Below are 20,717 nucleotides of genomic sequence, written 5' to 3'. Positions count from 1 at the left end.
TGATGAAATAACAGATGGTATTGGTAATATCGATTCTTTGTTAGGGTGTAGTTTCGTTCAGTTGATAAATGTTTCTTTGAGTGGCCATAAACAGAACGATAAATATCAACTTGAAGCCTAACAAACCAAGATCAAAATTGTAATCAGTTTTGCAAAATGTAAGGACACGGTGAAATTAGGCAAATGGAGAACACAGCAACTGAATTCCACTCGAAATAAAAGAATCGAATTGATTTACAATGAAACAGACAAACAACTTTGTCCACATAACGATTCGATAACATCTTTTTGCAGATGTTATTTGAAAACAACTATTTCTGTCAATCATCAAGGTCATTTCATCAACGGTGAATGAGAAAATAGTATATTAACTGCACTGGCTGAAGAACCAATAACTCTAATCCATTTCCGCAATAGCAGAATCTTTGCAAATGAAGAGTATCCTCATTCTGGCAAATACCGAAACCAAAATCAATGCAAAATAGGGTCAGCTCTCTATATCTAAGCTATCTGTGACTTCAATTTCCGATTTCGATATACTTTGTGATTCCTCTCTCCATTAATGAGAACCTCTTCTTCAAACGAGAGCCGATTTTGATATCTGTAATATCAAAGGGCCTACATTTTCCAATATCAATCGGCTACCTATTTACTTTATAAACAACCAAATAAGGATTCATGAACGAAATGGAGGATTTGCTAGCTTGCTAGATCTAGTCTTGAAAACCAATTGTTAACAACATAAAATCACTATTTAGTACTCTTTGGGATCGCCCCACTACAAATCATAATAGTTTTTCATAAATAACTGGTGAATGTTGAAAAATAACGCAGATCCCTTGAACTGAAAGGTTTTCAAGACCATTTATGAACTTTAACCTGGATAGACGAAAGTTACTGAGTTGAATGGATATATTCCTTTTTTCACAAAATGACCTCTCAACTATTCCAAGGATCCATTTGAGTTTTATCAAACCCCAGAAGGTTCTAGAAAATGCTTATGATTACTAGTCAATGTCAACATTCACGTTTTCAGTTTCACTAGAAGTTGCACAGAAGTTGCATCATGAAACCTATTCAATCTACTCGTCTGAAACCGATCACTCCTGAAAAAATTAATAGAATATTGAAATGTTCCATTTCAGAAATGTGTCTCTCCTTGATGCAGTTTTTAGATAAATTTTGGGAGTGAGGTGAGCACAAATGGTTTTATATGGACGTACATGTGCCTTGGCATAAAACTTATTTAGTTGTAGTTTATTTGCAGCTAGTTAAATGAGTTGTTAGTGGAATCATGGAATTCTCATAACGACAGATGCTCAACAAAATATCCAGTATGATTTTTTCCTGACAAAATGATATCAGGTAGATCTATAAACTTCACAGCCTTTAAGAAATTGCACAATAAATACAATAAGATTGAATACTCCAATCGTTTTCATTTTCTTGCTTAATTTTTTTCTAACCATAAGCAAACTGCAAGTTATACCAGTTACATTCAAACGTCTGCATAGAGAAATATACTATAATGTTCAATGATAGTATAACGTAACTCTGAAAAAATGTTTCAAAACCTTTCCTCAAATATTTTCAATCTGGCAGAGCCATAAGTATATATTATGTGGTTTGAAAAAATCTATCACCAATCAACAAACCTCTATACAACCTTTATCAAACTCAGATCGATGTCAATAGCATGTGATTTTTTTCTGGTCACTGACTCAATCCCTTAGCTGAAAAATTCTACCATTCTACCATCAACAAAAGTTAATGATTCACTATTAATTTTACATCACTGATTATACATCATTTCAAGTCACCAAGTTTTTTGTTTTCATTTCATATCAGGACTATTTGATAACATTTGTGTTACGAACTACTGCTCCTGGTCCAAAGTTATTTTCAATTGAATCACCCATAGTTTTCATCGACTATCTAACAATAAAACGCTTTTCGTACAAATATCATGCAAATATAATATCATCATTTTGGATTATGTTCCAACAAAAGACTTCAGTGTGAACTGGAAAAAATAAAATACTTACTCTACTAGCGAGTCACAAAAATCGGTCCTACCGAATTCTTGACTTCTGATATTTTGTCCAGCGATGACCTCTGGTATTGAAAGAGCATATGTTAGTTCTATTGAATGAAGATGTTGAAACTGATGGAAACTTGATGATTTCGAATGACTGAATAATTGAAACTCGTAATTTTTCAGATTGAAACAATGCTTTCACATCAAGCACCTCAAGAAAATTATTGAGTTGAACAGGAAGTGAATTTCATTAGTTCGAACTTCCATTGTCTGATATCATATAAAATGATTCGAAATCCCTGAAAGAACCGAAATAAAAGAATAATTAAAAAGAGAATAGCTGAAAATAGCAATTATATTAGGAAAAAAACCCTGAAATGAAATGACAGTGAAATAAAATACAAGTAAAAATAGAACAATTGAACAAAAATTAAAAACAGAAAGTTGAAAGATACCAAGCCTAGTTACTTCACGACGTTTCAATTGTTAGTATCTACAGTCGTCTTCGGGTGATGACTGGACAAATTTCTCCGATTAATGAATATTTATGGTTCATTCGAGTAGTTCCACTTATCTCTGCGCTTTTTTTTTCGCTTCAACGGTTTAGTGGGAGATGACCGTTTGGCGGAAGTTGGCCATTTTTCGCTTGATTATGAGTTTCCATATGTTGCGTATCTCTACGCTAGCTTGGCTGAATACATTGTTGGATAACATGTATGCGGCTTCTTCGAATTTCCTCCTAAACCAATGTTCCTTCCTGTGTATGATTTCACCTTGAGACCACTCGATGTAATGTTGATGGGTCCAAACATGCTCTGCTATTTCTGATTTGCTGGTTTTCCCTCGCTGTGTGTGTTTCTTGTGGTCTGCAATGCAAACATTCAATGGCGTCTTAGTTTCACCGATTTAGGATTTTTCGCACTCACAGGGTATCCGGTAAATGCAATTCTTGGAATCATAATCCGCGTTTGCAGGCCTAGTTTTCGTGAGCTACTACTAATAGTGTTTCCGGATCTGAAGCAGGTTTTGATGTTGAACTTGGACACAATTCTTCTTATCCTTTCCAATAATCCTCTAATGTAGTGAAGAGCAAACACTGGTGGTGACTGCTCCTCTTCCTTGCGAAGCTTCTGCTCTCTTTTAGCCAAAGTGTTCCACTATCGCTTTGGTGTAGCAATTTCGATGAAGGTCGTTTTTGATGATGTCATGTTCCTTCCCGAGACCTTCCTTCGTATCACAGAGCCCGAAAGCACGGTCTAATAGAGTTTTGATGATTTCTCTTTTAGTGGATTGATGGTGGTTGGATTCGTGATTCAGATACTGTCCCGTGTGACTGGGTTTTAGATATACAGGAATCATCAAGACTCTATTAGACCATGCTTTTGGGCTTTGTAATACGAAGGAAGGTCTCGAGAAGGAACTAGACATCATCAAAAATGATCTTCAACAAAATTACTACTTTAAATCGATGGTGGAACAGACTTTCGCTAAAAGACAGCAGAAACCTCGCAAGGAATAGAAGCCATCACAACCAGTGCGTGCACTTTCCTACATCAGAGGATTATCGGAAAAGAAAATAAAAATTTGGTCCAAGTACAACATCAGATCCGTAAACACTATCCGTAGCAGTCTCATAAAAACCAGGCCACCAAACGCGAACTGCGATTCCAAGATTGCATTTACCGGATATTCTGTGAGTGCGGAAAATCCTAAATCGGTGAAACTGTCAGGCCATTGAATGTTCGCATTGCCGAGCACAAAAAACACATACACATAGCGGAAAGAAACCAGCAAATCAGGAATAGCAGAGTAGGTTTGGACCCATTAACATAGCATCAAGTGGTCCCAAGCTGAAATCATACACAGAGGAGAACATTGGTTTAGGAGGGAATTCAAAGAAGTTGCATACATGTTGTCCAACAATGTATTTAGTCAAGCTAGCTCAGAGATACGCAACATATAGAAAACCCATAATCAATCGAAAACTGGCCAACTCCCGCCAAACAGTCATCTCCCACTTTTCTCTTTTGAAGCAAAAGAGAAAAGCGGAAATAAGTGAAAGTACTCGAATGACCCATTAATAGTCATCTCTCGGAGAATTTAGTCCAGTCATCTCCCGAAGACAATTGTGGGTAATAACAATCGAAACATCATGAAGTAACTATTCTTTTTTCAATTCTTTTTTTTATCAGTTCTTTCAGGGATTCCTAATCATTTTATATAATAGCAGACAATGGGAGTCTGAACTAATGAAATTCATCACTGTCAATCGCCTTCAAATAATCAGGAAGTATTTTTTGGGTAGATTATTTTTTTTTTCAACGACAATGGTTTTTTCTAGAATCTCGTCAATTGTTTGGGATAATTTTGATCAAATTATCTCTACGTATTTCTTGACATAACGACACGAAATAATACATGGGCGGAGAAGTTCGTTGGCTAACACAGAGGCTACTAGTACCAAATTCATTGCAACAATCATTCTATTAGTTTGTTGGAATAGAAAATTTTGAGTGAAGCACCTTTTGTTGGTTTGAAGAAAATGAATAAAAGGGAATTTCGTGTGTTAATAAAGCATTGCTTTTCAGAAATAAAAAATATTGGCTTGAACATTATTCGAACTCTACATCAGGAAAATCAGCCGTTGAGAATTGGTTTGCTAAATATTAACGAGGTGAAATGAGCACCAAAGAAGATGCGCGCAGTGAACGTTCCTAACAGGCTGTTACCAACAAAAACATGAAGAAAGTTTGTAATTTAATTTTGAATGGCAGTAAAGTGAAGTTGATCAAGGTAGCTGAGGCTCCAAGGATATCAAAGAAACGTGTTGGATATATTGTGCATGAATATTTGGGTATACGAAAGCTTTGTTCAAAGTGGGTGTTGAGCGAGCTCACAATCGACAAGACCATAACGAGTAGATGATTCTGAGCTTTTACACTATAGTGTGCAATATGTGACAAACGATAACACATGCCTCCATCATTTCATACCAGAATCGAAACGATCATCATCTGAGTGAACTGCATGGTAAAATTGCATAAATTTGGTTTCGAATTGTTTCCGCCTCCACGGCATTCTTCGGATCTGGCCCCCATCGACATTTTTTGTGATTTCGACTCAGAAGAATGCTCGCTGGAAAGAAATGCAACGCCTATGAAAAAGTAATTGTCGAAACTGAGACTTATTTTCAGTATAAACACAAGTAGTACTATAAAAGTGGTAGGGATGAACTGAATGACAGCTATAATCGTTGAATTGTCTTTGAGGGCAACTATATTGAACTTTTTTTTCTATGTTAGCCTTAGAACTTTCTATGTTATATTTATGTAGCAATCGTCTGTACCTCCTTTCAAAACAGTTGACGGATGAAATCTGATCTTTCGTTGTATATATCATTTTATAATAATACAAAAAGAGTCACCTCCTGTCAAATCCACAGCAAAAAGGGAGATATATTCATAAATGTTGAAAGTTCCTCTACCAACGAATTCATTCAATTTTTCCATGCAGATATTTGTGTGTTTATAAAATAAATCCATTGCTGATTCAGTATAACTCAAATCAAATATAGGTTGAATCACTTTCTTTTGTTTCCTATATGTTGCACCTGAAACAGAGTATATGTGAAATATATGTTTTTGCTTGTTTTTCTTTAAATTATTAACTTTCGCTGCCTATAAATAGTCCCGGCTTAGCAGGGTGGCAATTTTGAGTGGATATTCCATCATGAAAAATGTAACTTTGTCATTATGAAAAACATTATAATCCAGTCATTTTAGGTTTTTTCAACCTCAATCTGCAGAAAAATTCCTACTGAGCTGAATTTCAGTATACACCTCCATTATGGCGTTTAAATGGAGATGTGAGAAATCGGCATTGACATCGTGCCGGCTAAAAAAGTTATAATGGTCAGAAGATCACGAAAATCAGTTTTTCGCGAATATCTCGCGACCTATGGCTCTGAGGTCAATAAAGGTCATTATAAAAATCATTCCTCATACGATTATCTACAAAAAATGGCTTTTGCGTTTTTCTGTAAAGTAAACCGTTTTCGGACTAGAGCGGAGCTAGACTAGAGTAATAAATGTAATTTGTGTAGAAATTGAAACATTTGCGACCTCTCATTTGATACCACGAATCAACATGTCGACTCAAGAGATTTACGAATCGAAAGAGATAATAATGACATTGAAAAACTTCACTTCACACAATCCTTTTTCAACTTGCAATAAAGTAGTTTCTTTACCTACAGAAATTGTTGGCAATGATCAAATCAACTGTTATAATGCCAAAGAAATTGTTCTGCAGTCAATTGAAAAAATGATAGGTGTGACATTCGACAAAATTACGTTATAACGCTCTGACAGAGTTCTTCCATATTATCATCAGTGAACACTTCTATCATGGTTCATAACTCTCAGGTACCCATCGATCCGTTATTGCTGTTTTAACGAATTAGTTTAAATAAAAAATTCGAGGAAAGTCTTTGTGAATATGTACAAAATGAATTAAATCCATATCCAACAGCACTATTCAATAATGTTGACATGAGAAAAACTCAGAAATCAAAAATATATCAATACTTGGAGCCAAATAATTATCAATTAGTTTGTGATGGAGCAACATACATAATTGATGATGGATTTCTTATGCATCGTGTTGTATGGCAAAAAAATTATACATTCAATATTATCATCAACGAATATATTATTCAACTATCGAACAATTTTGGTCAAAATATTGTTGTAATTTTTTATGGTTACTCCGATACCACTAAAAATATCAAAGCGATCGAACAACTGAAACGAACCGCAGCCGTTTCTACATCTTGTGCACTTCAATGAATCGATGGAAGTTCCTATCAGTTAAAAAAATTTTTTCTTATCGATTTAACAAAAGAAGATTAATTGAAATACTCATTGAGAATTTCGAAAAAGTTTGGTATTTCTACAAGACAATCACGTGATAATGCTGACGTCTTGATAGTTGAAACAGCAATTGAAAAATCAATGATACAATTATCGTTGACACGCACACAAATACTTGGTCAACCGGCATCCATTTTTTTACGAAACCAGGGTAAAACAATGTTGAAATAAAAATATACTCGATTGAGAGCCTCAACAAGTATTCACACTGCAAGAAAAATATTTTGTTTCTACGTGCTATGACCGGATGTGACACAACTCCAACACTTTTTGGGAAAGGAATAATTAAAGTCATGAAGATTTTTGAAAAAAGACTCGATTTACACAATTCTGCAGAAATATTTCAACAAGAAAATTACGCTCGAAATGCCCTTGTTAATGCTGGAATACATTTTCTACTAGCAATGTACGGTGCTCCAAAATTAAAAAATTCAATTTACAATTACAGATACTGCAGCTTTGCTAAACTAACAAGACAAAGCACAGCTGTGGAATTTCAATTATTACCACTAACTTCTCCAGCAGCTCAAAAGCATATTTATCGAGTCTATTATCAAATGAAAACCTGGCTAGGAAAAGAAATTGATCCAGAACAGTGGGGTTGGGAGTTGAAAAAATAATATATTACAACCAATAACAACTTTACTGCCACCAGCATCCGATGATCTTCTAAACACAATCTTTTGTAATTGTACAAAAGGTTGTAGCGGCTAATGTGGATGTAAGAAAATTGGAATGAGATGTTCTAAAGCTTGTGGACATTGTCCTGGTCAGTCATGCTTAATCGCAGAGTCCACTAGTGAAGAAATTGTGAAGATGTTGATTTGATTACATCAATAAGTCCTCTCGATGTTTTGTCATGAAACTTTGATGAGGTTCAAATTGAGGATATCGACGACGCATGAATATATAAGAAAATTATATCCAAAAATGTTTTTTCCTATTTTACAATAGACAAATAAAAAATTATTGAGCATAAAATAAAAACCCTTTTATTACAGTTCATGGATTATATACTTATGATGTAATGTTTGGAACCTTTGGTGTAGTAATGAATATTACTGGAGTTTTTTCCCAACACCGATCGTTATTTTCAACACCTCGACACGTGTTTCGATCACCAAGTGATCATCTTCAAAGAGGAAGATCAAAACAGTTTCAATCTTGTTGAAGATGTAGAAGATGATCACTTGGTGATCGAAACACGTGTCGAGGCGTAAAAAATAACGATTTGGTGTTGGGAAATAACTCCAATAATATGGATTATGTCTACGGGGGAAACCATGTAAAAAATAACGCGCCTTGCATTCTACCTCAAAGGTGGTGCGAAAACGAGTGCACCATCATAATATAGTCGCTTTCTCAGCGTACTAGTCCGAAAACGATCAACTTTACAGAAAAATACTGGAGACATTTTTTGTATAAAATCGTATGAGGAATAATTTTTAATATGACCTTCATTGACCTCCGAGCGATAGGTCGCGAGATATTCCCAAAAATCTGATTTTCGTGACCTATTAACCCTTATAACTTTTTTAGCCGACACGATATCAATGTCGATTTTCATCACATCTTCATTAAAACGCCATAATGAAGATGTACACCGATATTCTGCTCAGCAGGAATTTTTCCGCAGATAAAACCTCAAATGACTGAACTATTATAAATTTCTTTTGTAAACAATAGCTTTCGCTTGTGACTTCATCCGCGTGAACTATCCGCGTTGATTCCGATCCCGTGGGAATATCCCGAGTAAAAGAAGCCTACAGAATTTCTGTTTGATGTAGCTTTTCAATTTCGGGGGAACACTTTCAATCAGTTCAGTAGTTTTTCAGATTATTGATTATAGCTGAAACGCCGCGACTTCTCACAGGTAGATGATTTCCTTGTGTGGCAATCATTCTCACTAGCTTATTGAAATAATAAATGTTAGTGGTGTAGATCTTCTCCATGAACAATATTTCATATATGAACCTGTTTTACCATTGAAAATTAGTCAAACATCAGGTATTTTTGATTATTGAAAATTACGTCTATTACTGCACACTAAGTAATAATCGATCTGCAAAGCCATATGAAGCTGAATACACATAACTTAATGACTCTAAATATTCAATCAATATTTTTGAAAATACAAAAAAGCCGAAATGGACCTATACGGGGAGAGAAATATATAAAATGAGTTCACTCCACTCCAAAACGAGGAATTTTGAATGTAGGAATTATTGACCTGAATATTCCTAATAATGAAACCTGTGACCTTTCACGAACAGATAAAATATATCGAAGCTATTTTCTGGCTCGCGGGAAATAGTGTACGTTTTGAGCCTGACATTTAGTTCATCATTGCGCTTGACATTATCTAAGGTGATGTGATAATGAAGGGAGTTCAATAGTATTTGTCGCAATGGTAGACGAAATGTCATATATAAAACCTGCAAATCACAGCCAACAGATTCAAGAAATAGTCCTCTATTTCCAATTGTCCAGATAGAGGTATCATTACTGTATATTTTCAACCTACTCACCCGATGCACTTATCAAACCTTCACCCCAGTAGTATTTTACAATATCCATCATATCACTTTTGTGGGCAAATTTTTGGGAGGTCATTATTTTCTGAAAAGAAGTATCTAGTTACTTTTCATACACGGTAAAGTTTAAAAAAACATATTTTTCGGTAGGGCAGTTTCAAGGTATGTTAGAGTTTCAATTTCTATAAAAGAAATGATACATTTGGAATTTTGAAAATAAGGAGAGGTTGAAATAAGGTTTATGAGTTATAATTGTAATTCCGTTATTATTGATGCTACGAATTCGGTTGAATGAGCAAACTGGTAACATTTTCAATGGCCTTTACGATGCCAAAAACAAAAAATATTGACAGTCCTAACATTTTCAAAATATTTCATAAAACGATATTTTTTTTTAATAAAACATCCTTTTTTTATCATGCATTTTGATTCGTAATAACATTCTCAACAACAAAGCTCATATCATATTTCTTCCTGAAGTTGAAAATGAGCGGAAACATTTATTTCTTTCACTAGTACAAGAAAAGAGCTACAAAATATCGAGTAAATATTTAAAGACACCGCCTTCTTTTTGAATACCTACATGTTTGGGCCCTTATCTGACACTACGTGTTGTTTTCAACACAATTCGGCCATCAATTCCATTAATTAAAGTTTTAATATAATTTTTCACTTCATCTACATTATTATGTTTCATTTTGTACACTTCATTTCCAGAAATCCCCAAAAATGAAAATCTAGAGGTGCAATCCTTCGTAGCAATCCTTCTGCCTCGTAACATTATTTTTACGCCACTGAAATTATGTGCTGATGCTTCATCCTGCTGAAAATAGATCATCTGACGAGTCTCCAGATCAAAATCATCGATAAACCCTTCCAACACTCTTGTTAATAAATCAATGTAACGGAGTCCATTCAAATAACCTTGGTAGGAAAATGGACCGATAATTTTGCCTCTACTTATACCACACCAAACATTATTACTGAATAGTCTTTCCGGATGGTGGGGATGGACTAGAAATGGATTATGACTACTCCAATAATGAAAATTATTTTTATTTTATTTGGAAAATTACCCTCATCGCTCCATTCAATATTTTTATAGAAATTTGGATCTTGTCTGCATTCAAATATAAATCACCGCTAAAACCCCAAGAGTCTCTCAGGGTCACCAGGTTCTAGTGTTTGCACTGGTCCTAACTCAAAAAGAGAAATCTTATGTTTCTTCAGAATTCGTTGAATAACAGACGGTGAAACAGCTTTAGATAAATCTCTGAATTATTTGGATTTACCTCAGAGTAGACCAAGACATCAATTTCTGTATCTTCATATATTACAAAACGTTTTTTAGTTCTCTTTTTCTCAAAAACGTTTTCATTGTTCTTGAATCGAGGATGAAGCACAACACAGCATCCTGGCAAGGTCCAAGTCGGGAAAAGTAGCTTGTAATATCCTCCAAAGCGCGTTAGACGTTGTTCACAGTTGTTGCCTGAGGAAACAGATGTCTGTCAACCCCAGCAAAACTGTGCTAATCCCCTTCATCAGGGGATTAGCACAGTCCAGAAAATTGGATGATCTAACACCACTTTCCCTCGATGGTGTGGTCATTCCATCTGGAACGTAGATGAAATATCTTGGCATTGCCCTTGATAAAAGACTCACCTGGAACGTTCACTTGGAAAAAGTTTTACACAAAGCCAGACCGTCTCTATAGACATATCGAAGGATTTGTGATAAAACTTGGGGTTTAGGTCCCAAATAAATCAATTGGATTTATGTGATGATTGTCCGACTAATGATCACTCATGGTGCAATTGCTTGGTGGTCGAAGGCTTTACTGAAAACGGCCCAAGCGAAGCTCTACGGCTTACAGAAACAGGTTTCTCTGGCTATCAGTGGTGCAATCGTATGACACCGTCAGCGGTCATTGAGATCCTTCTAGATCTACCTCCTCTCCACAATTTTCTGGAAAGAGAGGCTAGATGGACTGCATACAGACTTGTGCACATTGCCAATTGCACAAATCAATTCAATGCAGAGTGCAACAGACTGTTGGTTGACATTGGAAGTCACAGCATTCTGGAAATGACCTCTAACTTCATGCCTCCAACTATCAACTACGAACTGCCTTATGAAGTACCATTCCCGAGTAGAAAGGAGTGGATCCTCCGGGAGAAGGAAATATTAAGGGCAGATAGTTGTTGGTTCATAGATGGATCAAAAACACCTTCCGGTTCTGGTGCAGGTGTTTTCAGTAGCAGACCCAGGACAGAGTAATCTACCTGCCTAGGAACTTATGCAACTGTATTTCAAGCGGAAATTTACGATATTGAATTGTGTGCGGAGAGATTGGATGAATCCAACCCCACTCACAAGTCAATAAAAATATTCTCGGACAGTAAAGCGGCGTTGGAAGCTCTTGGCTCCTACCGAACAACGTCTAAATTGGTAGCAAACTGCCAAAAACGACTCTACCCGATAGGAAGACTGAACAGATTGTCTCTGATCTGGATTCCTGGCCATACTGGCCTGAAAGGCAATGAAGCTGCAGACTCTCTTGTAAAGGAGGGTGCTGCAAACGGCTTCATTGGACCAGAACCTGTCATTGGCATCGCTTTGGGATTTGCTAAACAAACACTGAACACCTGGATGGCAAGGAGATTTATAGACATCTGGCAGAATCTACCAGGATTGGCTCACTCCAAGGCGTTTATTCACCCTTCGAAGCTTGATTCCAAACAGTTTTTGGACTACAGTAGGGATGAACTACGACGGCTAACAGGCCTTCTTACAGGTCACTGTCATTTGAATCATCATATGCAGTGACTTGGACTGTCGGAAGATAGTGTGTGTGTAGGTATAGGGTATCCCGGAATAAAATGAATGATAATTGAGTTTTATATCGTTCAGACCAAAAATATACTGGGTGTTTTATTCGAAATAACAAAAATTCACGGCTTTCGTACTCGAAAAACAGTGACACTGAAAACCTCAGCCGCGAAAATCTAAACCATTTTGTCAAAGTTATCTTTGTACAAAATTATAAAAAATTGACGATGAATTTCAAACATTATGTTCGATACTGAGAAACGTTTTTCATCAAAATCGATAGCACGAAACCTCTTTTATGCTTGGTCATAATCCAAAGACATGAGTTCCATACATTTCGATGTTATTTAGTTTCCAATCGTACTTAGCATCTTCATGAAATAAATCAAAAACTGGAAAATGGTTACAGTTAGGTACGTAGTCCCTGCAATGAAATCTCATAATTTTTTCCTGACCTATTCCAAAGTGTGACGAAATACAGAGTGTTCCATTTGAAACAACACAACCCAGTAGACCCCAAAATGATTTCTATTTGCCGCCTTTCTCAATATCATGCCCTGGGGGAAAGTAGCGCCGGCCGCCACTGGTAGTTATGGGCCAAACGTGACGCAGCTAAGAGCGCGATGATTTCCCGCCATTCGAGAAGCAGCTAGAAAAGTGCTTCCGACTTCGATAGAACGTTGGCAAAATTTCTACGATGTTCGATTACGATATTTCAACTCGAGCAGCGGGCGGGCATGTCGAAACAGTCAAGTACACAATCAAGTGGACGTTACAGTGCGATACGCGAAGTGATCTAGTAAGTTTGATTATTCTGTGTAGTCAATTATTGATCAACACACGGGGAAAAACGCAAAATATAATGAAATGGAGAAATTTTTGGAAAAATTAATAGTTTGGTTTACAAGGAATATGTCTTATGGGGTGCCCCACCCTGTGTATATATACAAGAAACCCGACAGAGGTAATCTTGCAGATGGTTCTCATCAATTCAGCAGCATGACAATGCTGGAATCCGACCCAAACAGCAGTGAGCCTGATACTGTACCTGTACAGATTTCAACGCCGCTCAACTGTTTGTATGACACACACCTACATCTGAAAAAAAGTTTCCTAACTTGTCACAGCTCCATCTTCGAAAGCGGGGGAAACATTTGCGAGACTATGCTCTGAAAGGTACCTTGCATAAATATCTGTCGGTCATAATTCAATGTCCAGCGGCTCATTGTCTTCGATTTCGATTTGTTCGTTCATTTCATCAGTAAAACATTGTTTATTCATACAAATTAATTTCACTATGCTTGCTTCAGTTTTCAACTAACCTCAAGGTGTACTGGATCTCTCAGGGCTATCACTAAATGTGGCCCGAACCAAAGTCGTAAAGGATCATTGCATCCTTCATACTGCTTCAAAATACCATTTAGTTTGTCAAAAAAATCTGGAACAATATAAAAAGTAATGCATTAATAACTGCTATATTCAAATTTGAATGAAACTAAGAGTGTGAGGGATATCATCAACTTTTTGAATTCGTATGAAATGCCTATTAACACACTGATTTCTCTAACCTATGGCTTCTCTGGGTGAAGCGCATCCGAAACGTCTAATTTTCCATGACTCTGACGCATAAATCTGGCTGAATTTGATCTATGGCATGAGTTATGTTGGCTTTCAGGACCGCTGCGGTTTATGGCTTATTTGCAATTACCTGTGAATTGAAAACTCACAAGAAAAAGTCACACGGGATCAAATCGCACGATCTCGGTGGCACCATTTCACATCACCTTCACGTGGGATGACCATGCCCTCAAGACGCTTGTGCAGAATATCCAATGTGGAATGAGCTGTGTGGCAAGTAGCGCAGTCCACATGTAGTTGGTGTCTAGATCATGAAATTCAGGGCGAAAGAAGTTGGTTATCATCGACCTATAGTGCTCGCTATTGACAGTGATGGCCTGTCCAAAGTGTTCTCAAAGAAATATGAATCGATGACGCCACTAGCCCAAAATATATATCAAATAGTGACGTTTTCCTCTTTGATCCCATGTGAATTGGTATCCTCGCAAATTCTTCAATTTTGTTTGTTCACCCACCCATGCATCGATCCAGAAATGGGCCTCATCGCTTTGTATGATTTTTCGATGGAAATCAGGGTCAGTTGGCAACTGCTCCAGAGCCCATTCAACGATCACACGTTGTTATCTATGACAGGGCCGTCTTTAACCTATTGGAGGCCCTGATGGGCATAATAGGATAATGGGGCCTCTAAGACTTTGACAGAACCCTAATTTGTTAGAATAGACAAAGAAAGTAGATTAAACGAGGTTAAATATTTATTTTTATCAACAATCACATGAAACGAATAGATAAATGTAATCCAGTCCACAAGTAACTTAGCGGTGTGGATTTTTTTTAACAAATATTTTATTGAATTTTATTTATAAAGCAAATACAATTATTTAAAAGTTGAATATTGTTGCATTAGAGATTGCACCAAAGATAAAAACATATTCATATATTCAATTGTATTTTGTAACAGTGAATAAGAGAAATCGCGGTCGGTAACAGGAGTCCCTAGTGGGCCGGTCAGGTCCCCATTTTGTTGCGGGTAACGTGGTTGTAGTGGACGGCTGGGAGGGCTGTTGGACAAGAGTTTAAGAAGTGGAGGCCTCATAGGGCCAGAGAACAACTTCAAGAAGTTGGCGCTCTACGCGGACGACACGGCCCTGCTGGCGAGATCCACGAGCCAAGCGCATGTCATGAGGTACTTGTAGCAACAGGCAGACAGATTAGAGGAGTGGGCCAACCTGTGGAAGATCAGTTTAAACCCTGACAAGAGTCAGGCGATACTGTTCACTCGCAGGTTTGTACAACCGGAAAGCAACGTCACCTTCAACGGACAAGAGATTCCGTGGACCAACAAAGCGACATACTTGAAGGTCATCTTATACAGGAGATTAACATTTCAGTTTCATGTACGGCAGAGAATCGGAATGGCTAGACACGCCAGATAATGCCTGGCACCTATCAAAGGACGCCGAAGCAACATGGGGTTGAAAATAAAGTTACTGATGATCAAAACCGTTCTCATGCCCATAATACTGTATGCCTGCACTGCCTGGGGCCAGTGCGCATAGACATACAGGAAGAAGATACAGTCGTTCATGAACGCGAGCGTAAGGGCCGCCGTAAACGCGCCGTACTACATTCACAACAGATTTATATATAGAGACCTAGACCCGGACACGCAATATGTGGACGTGTATATGAGAGAACACACAGAAAGCGTGTTCGATAGGATCAGATCGCAAAACAACCCAGCGCTACGCGATCTACACGATGCGTTAAATATGGATGACCTCAGATTCCGAGAAAGGGACAAACACCCAAGGCCGACAAAACAAAATCAACGACAACCCCCGCGAGTCGCCATCAGGCGGCTCAGGTAAGCATAAACTAACTAGATAAACTCTCTTCCAGGTAGGTTCACTGCAGGACAATTCGACCGCGATTCACTTTTTCTCAGATTCACTGAGGAATGCTCGACGCTTGAAACAATAGCCGCCTGTTAGCTTCTGGGGCCCCCATGCAAAAATTCAGTTAGGAATAGTCATGACAAAATAATTTAACCGATTAGAAAGAATAGCACCTAAAGGCTGACAGATATCAATCTTGCTGAAATGGCCATCGATAAGTTGAGGACCGCTCGGAAGGCGGGGGTGGATGGATTGAGGTATTAGGTTCTTCTCGCTAACTAGCTAGGGGGGGAAGCTTCTACTTCAGGGCACTCAACCCGGAAGGGGGCATGGGGGGAAGTTTAGTCAATTCGAGAGATGCAATACTTGCAATAATAGATGCGACATTATACTGGTATGTTATTGGCAGTATAGAACTGACAATATCATACAAATACGGCAAGCAAACAAATACCACGTAGTTACGGCTACATCCATCAATTTATTGAAACAAAAGACCCCTGATGTCAAACCCGGTACATCACAGCAACCGGGTGAGTTGCCGGAAGACCCCAGACAAAAGGCTGCTCAGGTAGCCCAGACGGATAACACCCGGAGACCCTATACCCGAACAACTGGATTGAGGCGACGACCCTAAGGTCGAGGGTGCTCCGGCAACTCATCAAGGCGGAATGAAGAAAAAAGCTGACAGACCTCCACCAATAACTATTCGTGCTGAAGAAAAGTGGAAGCAGTTCAATACGATCGCCGCCACACAAAACATAACCTCAGATGAATGCAAATCCTGCATCGCCAAAAAATCCCGTATCACACCTATACGGTACAAGTAGATAAGCCATTAAGAGTAGTTTTCCGGGGAGGCCCGGAATCCCTGGAAATAGAAAACATCAAGACAGAATTGGGAAAGACTTTGAATTCCTTTCCATCGCTCGCATGAGCAAAACTAATAAAAAACCAATAATGTTCGTGTTAGGCCTGGTTCCCAGACGTCGAGTCAACATCAACGAAGTAAAGGAAATTCAAAACGTGCGCGTAAGCGCCGAAACTTAACGTCTCAGAAACAGAACAGGACAATACTTTAGGTGTCACAAGTTCGGCCACACAGCGGAACTGCAAAGCTGTCCCAGCCTGTGTGAAGTGCCGGACGACACCTAACAAGCGAGTGCAAGAGACCGAAAAACTTGCCCGTGCGATGCTTCAATTGCAAGGGCGAGCATCCAGCTAGCTTCTACGGGTGCCCAGAACGCCCCGAGAACAGATGGGCCAAATGATGTTACTGACAATACTGATAATAATGATTGAGGAACTCAAGAACGGCCTGACCGATTTCTATGATTTTTGTGTTTTTGGATTTGTCTCCATCAGGAATTGGATAATTAGTTTCAAAATATGATATTTCGTCAACGCAACTGATAGGTCACATGTATATCACAGGCTGCTTTACTGAAGAGAGCACTCTTACTACCAATTTCCATTTATTTTATTATACTTTATATATGTTCGGTAGCACATCGATAACATATTATGTTATGCTACCGATGTGTAGTTTGGTCGAGTCGCTATTGAACTGTAAAATACAATGTATCGACAAACAAATTTGATGACATTTTGACGAGTTGTATGAAAGAGAAAAGAAAAGGATTTTCGTAGTAACTACCATCATTAATTTGAATATGTTTTTTGTTTGACTAAACATAAGTTGTAGTCATATTTGGGTTTAGGATGACTATTTTTGAGAGCTAGGCAAATTTATGTTTGATGATTCGGAGAATCTGAAATACCTTCTAGGTCGCACATTAGCGTAAAACCATTTCCTATGAAGGGAAGGGCGAAGGGTCCACAGAAATGAGCAGCAGCTGCATACAGATGCCTTCTATTCCAGAGATATATGCATAAGAGGGTGAGAAGTATCAAGGTCAGTAGAACCAAAGTGCTCCTGAAACAAATGAAGAATGACAGAAATTAACTTTTGCTCGCGGAAACTAACCAAAACATATTATCTCAGTCATTTGGCGATCTTATACGAAGATGAACCTTGAGCTGATTCACTTAGTCGCACTTGCCTAGCTTATGAATTTTTGGCAGCCCGTATATTTTTGATAATTGTAGAATTAGATAACTTCTGCGGAATGGTAGTGTAATTAAGTTTTCATACTTTTCGACTCTAAATTTCACTAACGTTGTGTAGGTTACCTATATGATAGTTTATTATGAGCATCGCTTTCAATATAATAGTCAGTTGTGTTGTAGCTTTTTGGTTTATTCAGGATCACAAACACATTGCATTTGCCTGTTCTAAAAAAAACGTATATTCCTCCTTCAATCCCTTGATGTTGTTTTTTTCTTTCATTGAAAATTGTTAATATTTTTCTCATGTTACTAGCAATTCGCTTTTTGAAAGCTCCACGAACAAATTATTTTGATGTATCCGGCAAACCACTACCACTATCAAACTCTTGTTCAGGAAACCGAGTAATTCTTTATGAAAAAAGTTACTCGAAAGATTTTCTTCAATGCTGATATTTTCTTCGGTTCATTATTCATTTCCAATTGCAAGGTATTTGAGTTTCTCATTTGAAGATGTCAATTTAATAAATAAATTTGTTTTAATGGCAATTAACATTCTTTCTCATCGCGTTCACTCTCGTCTAACTTAACAATTTCTAAATGGCACACACATAACATTTTCTCTAGGTCTTGAAATTTCTTTACTAGTTTTTTATCCATGAATCTTCAATTATCAAGTAACATCAGAAAAAATATCTCTCAATAGAAGTTGAAAATATACTCACATTATGGTTTCAACTCCACTTGCTCCTTTCGTCTCTCACAACAATCTGAAAATTTCCAACTATTCATATAAATGGTTCAACTTATTTATCTTATCGGTTTTTGTGCCGTGTAACAAGCTGATTCAATTTCATTTTAAATTACCTTTCGGAAGTTAGTTTCAAAGTGCAGAATATAAAAATATAGGTTTCTAGGAAAGGTAGAAACTCATGTTTGCTTGATTGTAATTCTCAAACAACATACATGAAGATGGACTTGTGATCCATCACCAGACAGCTCTATTTCAATCCATCAAAAATATAGTATCAACGCTTTCAAAAGTTAATATCAACCCTGTTGTAGGCCTATAGCACAACTAACATTTCCATAACATATGATGACGAATTGTGGAAACTAGCTATCTGAAATATAAACATGTTTGGTATAATAATCAGGCGGTTTGTTAGAATGATAAATATAGTTAGTCTAATCAAGTTCAAAAACATGAAAAATAGAGATGAAGGTCCTAAAAATATGAGCGATAGCTCATTCAATTTGGAAGCACCTCTGGAAAAATGTTTTTGAAGGATTTTGGTGCAGGTAAAAAAATATTGATATTTAGGCGATTTTAAAAAAAGCCCGTTGAAGAGGAGGAAATTTACAATGAAGAAGTCTCGAATCCTGAAACTCTATCTTCATTATTTATAATTTTGATTTGACGTTGAAAATAGAGTTTCGCGCGGCTGTTACGGCTTGCGCGCGCTGCCGCGAAGAGAGTTTATCAAAAGAAATAACTTTTTTATAACATAAAATGTCATTTTAAAAATTTCAAAAAATTCCAGTATCTTCTTAACACTTGAATAAATCGAGTCCCGTAGAAAAAAAAATTTATCACCATATTTCAAAAAGTTATTCAATTGTCAACTAACAAATTTTTTTCCAATCTCCGTTGGCATAAGTAATGGGATAAAAGATATAAATAATTGGCCTATAACTTTTAAACTCCGTGGAGCCCTTTTGATATATATATATATATATATACTTCATACGATCCTGCGATGAAAGTTCATAAAAATGTATTAATTTGTCAATTATGATTTTCTATAACTATTGCAAAATGAAATATCTGAAAATTGTTGATATTTTTTTTTTTTCAGTTGATATTCAACTATGTCTGTTTTCACATTAGACAATGGCAGTTATTAACATAGAATATGAATTTTTTACGTAATTTGTTTATTAAATTGTTTTAAACAAATAGAGAAATTCAATATTTTTGATAATTTTTTTTGCTATTTTGTTGACTAGAGACGATTATGATTTATAAAAGGAATTTTTTTCATGATTTTAATTTTTAATTGTTCAAAATCGATTTTTTTGTATGTTTCAATTGTTTAAATAATTAGTTGAGAAATAATTTTGCTTTCAAAAATCATAATTTACACTTTTGAATAGTTTGGCAAAAATTTTTTTTTAATCATTATTTAATTGTTTGTACCTTGATTGGATATTTAGGAGACAATTCTCCTTAGTTCGAACTCAGTGATCCGGTGGTTCAGCTTCCTTGTCGGGAAGGTGGGGACGGGCCTATTAGATTAATTAGGTTTTCTTTCGAAGCGACATTTCGAATTGCTGAAACAATCATCTAGGGAGGAATGCCCTCAAATCTAAAACAAAAACATGGAGTTTGGGAATTAGAATTACTTTATAGGCTGTACGTGAGTCAACTCACCTCCAATCTTGATGTTTCTCGCTGTGAACCAGATGATCCACATTGTCAAGAGAAACAATGGTCTCATCAAGATGACAAAAAAATGGTCTCTGGTATATTTTTCATGAAACAGTATTGAAATGTAATTTTCTTTGACTATGAAAAAGACAGTGAACGCTATGTTGCAAATGAAACTATCTGACTGGGGCCCTGTCTGTTTAATGTCTATAAATTCATGAGCACAGACAGCTACTAAGGAGTGCAGAACTACAGCTGCAATCATTATAAAACTGTGAGCTGGAGAATATGGATAGGACTGTCAATGAACAAAACTTTCACCTGTTATCCCACAAACACTTTGTTTCATTGAAATTTAAAGTAGAAAGCGTTTAATGAAAGACCCTATTGGAAACCAATTTTTTTTTCAAT

At 36.8% G+C, this 20,717-nt stretch overlaps 1 protein-coding gene across 1 annotated transcript in view; it reads right to left on the bottom strand.

The window, feature by feature from the left end:
* LOC111513566 (cytochrome P450 4C1) overlaps positions 1-18,851 on the bottom strand; it is a 36,766-nt gene extending 17,915 nt beyond the window's left edge. The window contains exons 1-7 of the mRNA XM_074186001.1: positions 18,743-18,851; positions 18,601-18,645; positions 17,590-17,744; positions 13,655-13,770; positions 9,498-9,588; positions 5,463-5,648; positions 2,046-2,115 (exon numbers count right to left, since the gene is read on the bottom strand). Of these exons, the coding sequence (XP_074042102.1) occupies positions 2,046-2,115; positions 5,463-5,648; positions 9,498-9,588; positions 13,655-13,770; positions 17,590-17,744; positions 18,601-18,602 (620 nt within the window). The 5' untranslated portion in view covers positions 18,603-18,645; positions 18,743-18,851. The remainder of the gene's footprint in view (positions 1-2,045; positions 2,116-5,462; positions 5,649-9,497; positions 9,589-13,654; positions 13,771-17,589; positions 17,745-18,600; positions 18,646-18,742) is intronic.
* Between the last annotated feature and the right edge of the window lie 1,866 nt (positions 18,852-20,717).

The sequence above is a fragment of the Leptinotarsa decemlineata genome, unplaced genomic scaffold (assembly GCF_025532065.1).
Source record: "Leptinotarsa decemlineata unplaced genomic scaffold, Ldec_3_MD MMD2_tig00078422_RagTag_RagTag, whole genome shotgun sequence".
NCBI lineage: Eukaryota > Metazoa > Arthropoda > Insecta > Coleoptera > Chrysomelidae > Leptinotarsa > Leptinotarsa decemlineata.
Note: the sequence above shows the minus strand (reverse complement) of the source record. Positions and strands in the feature narration are given on the sequence as shown.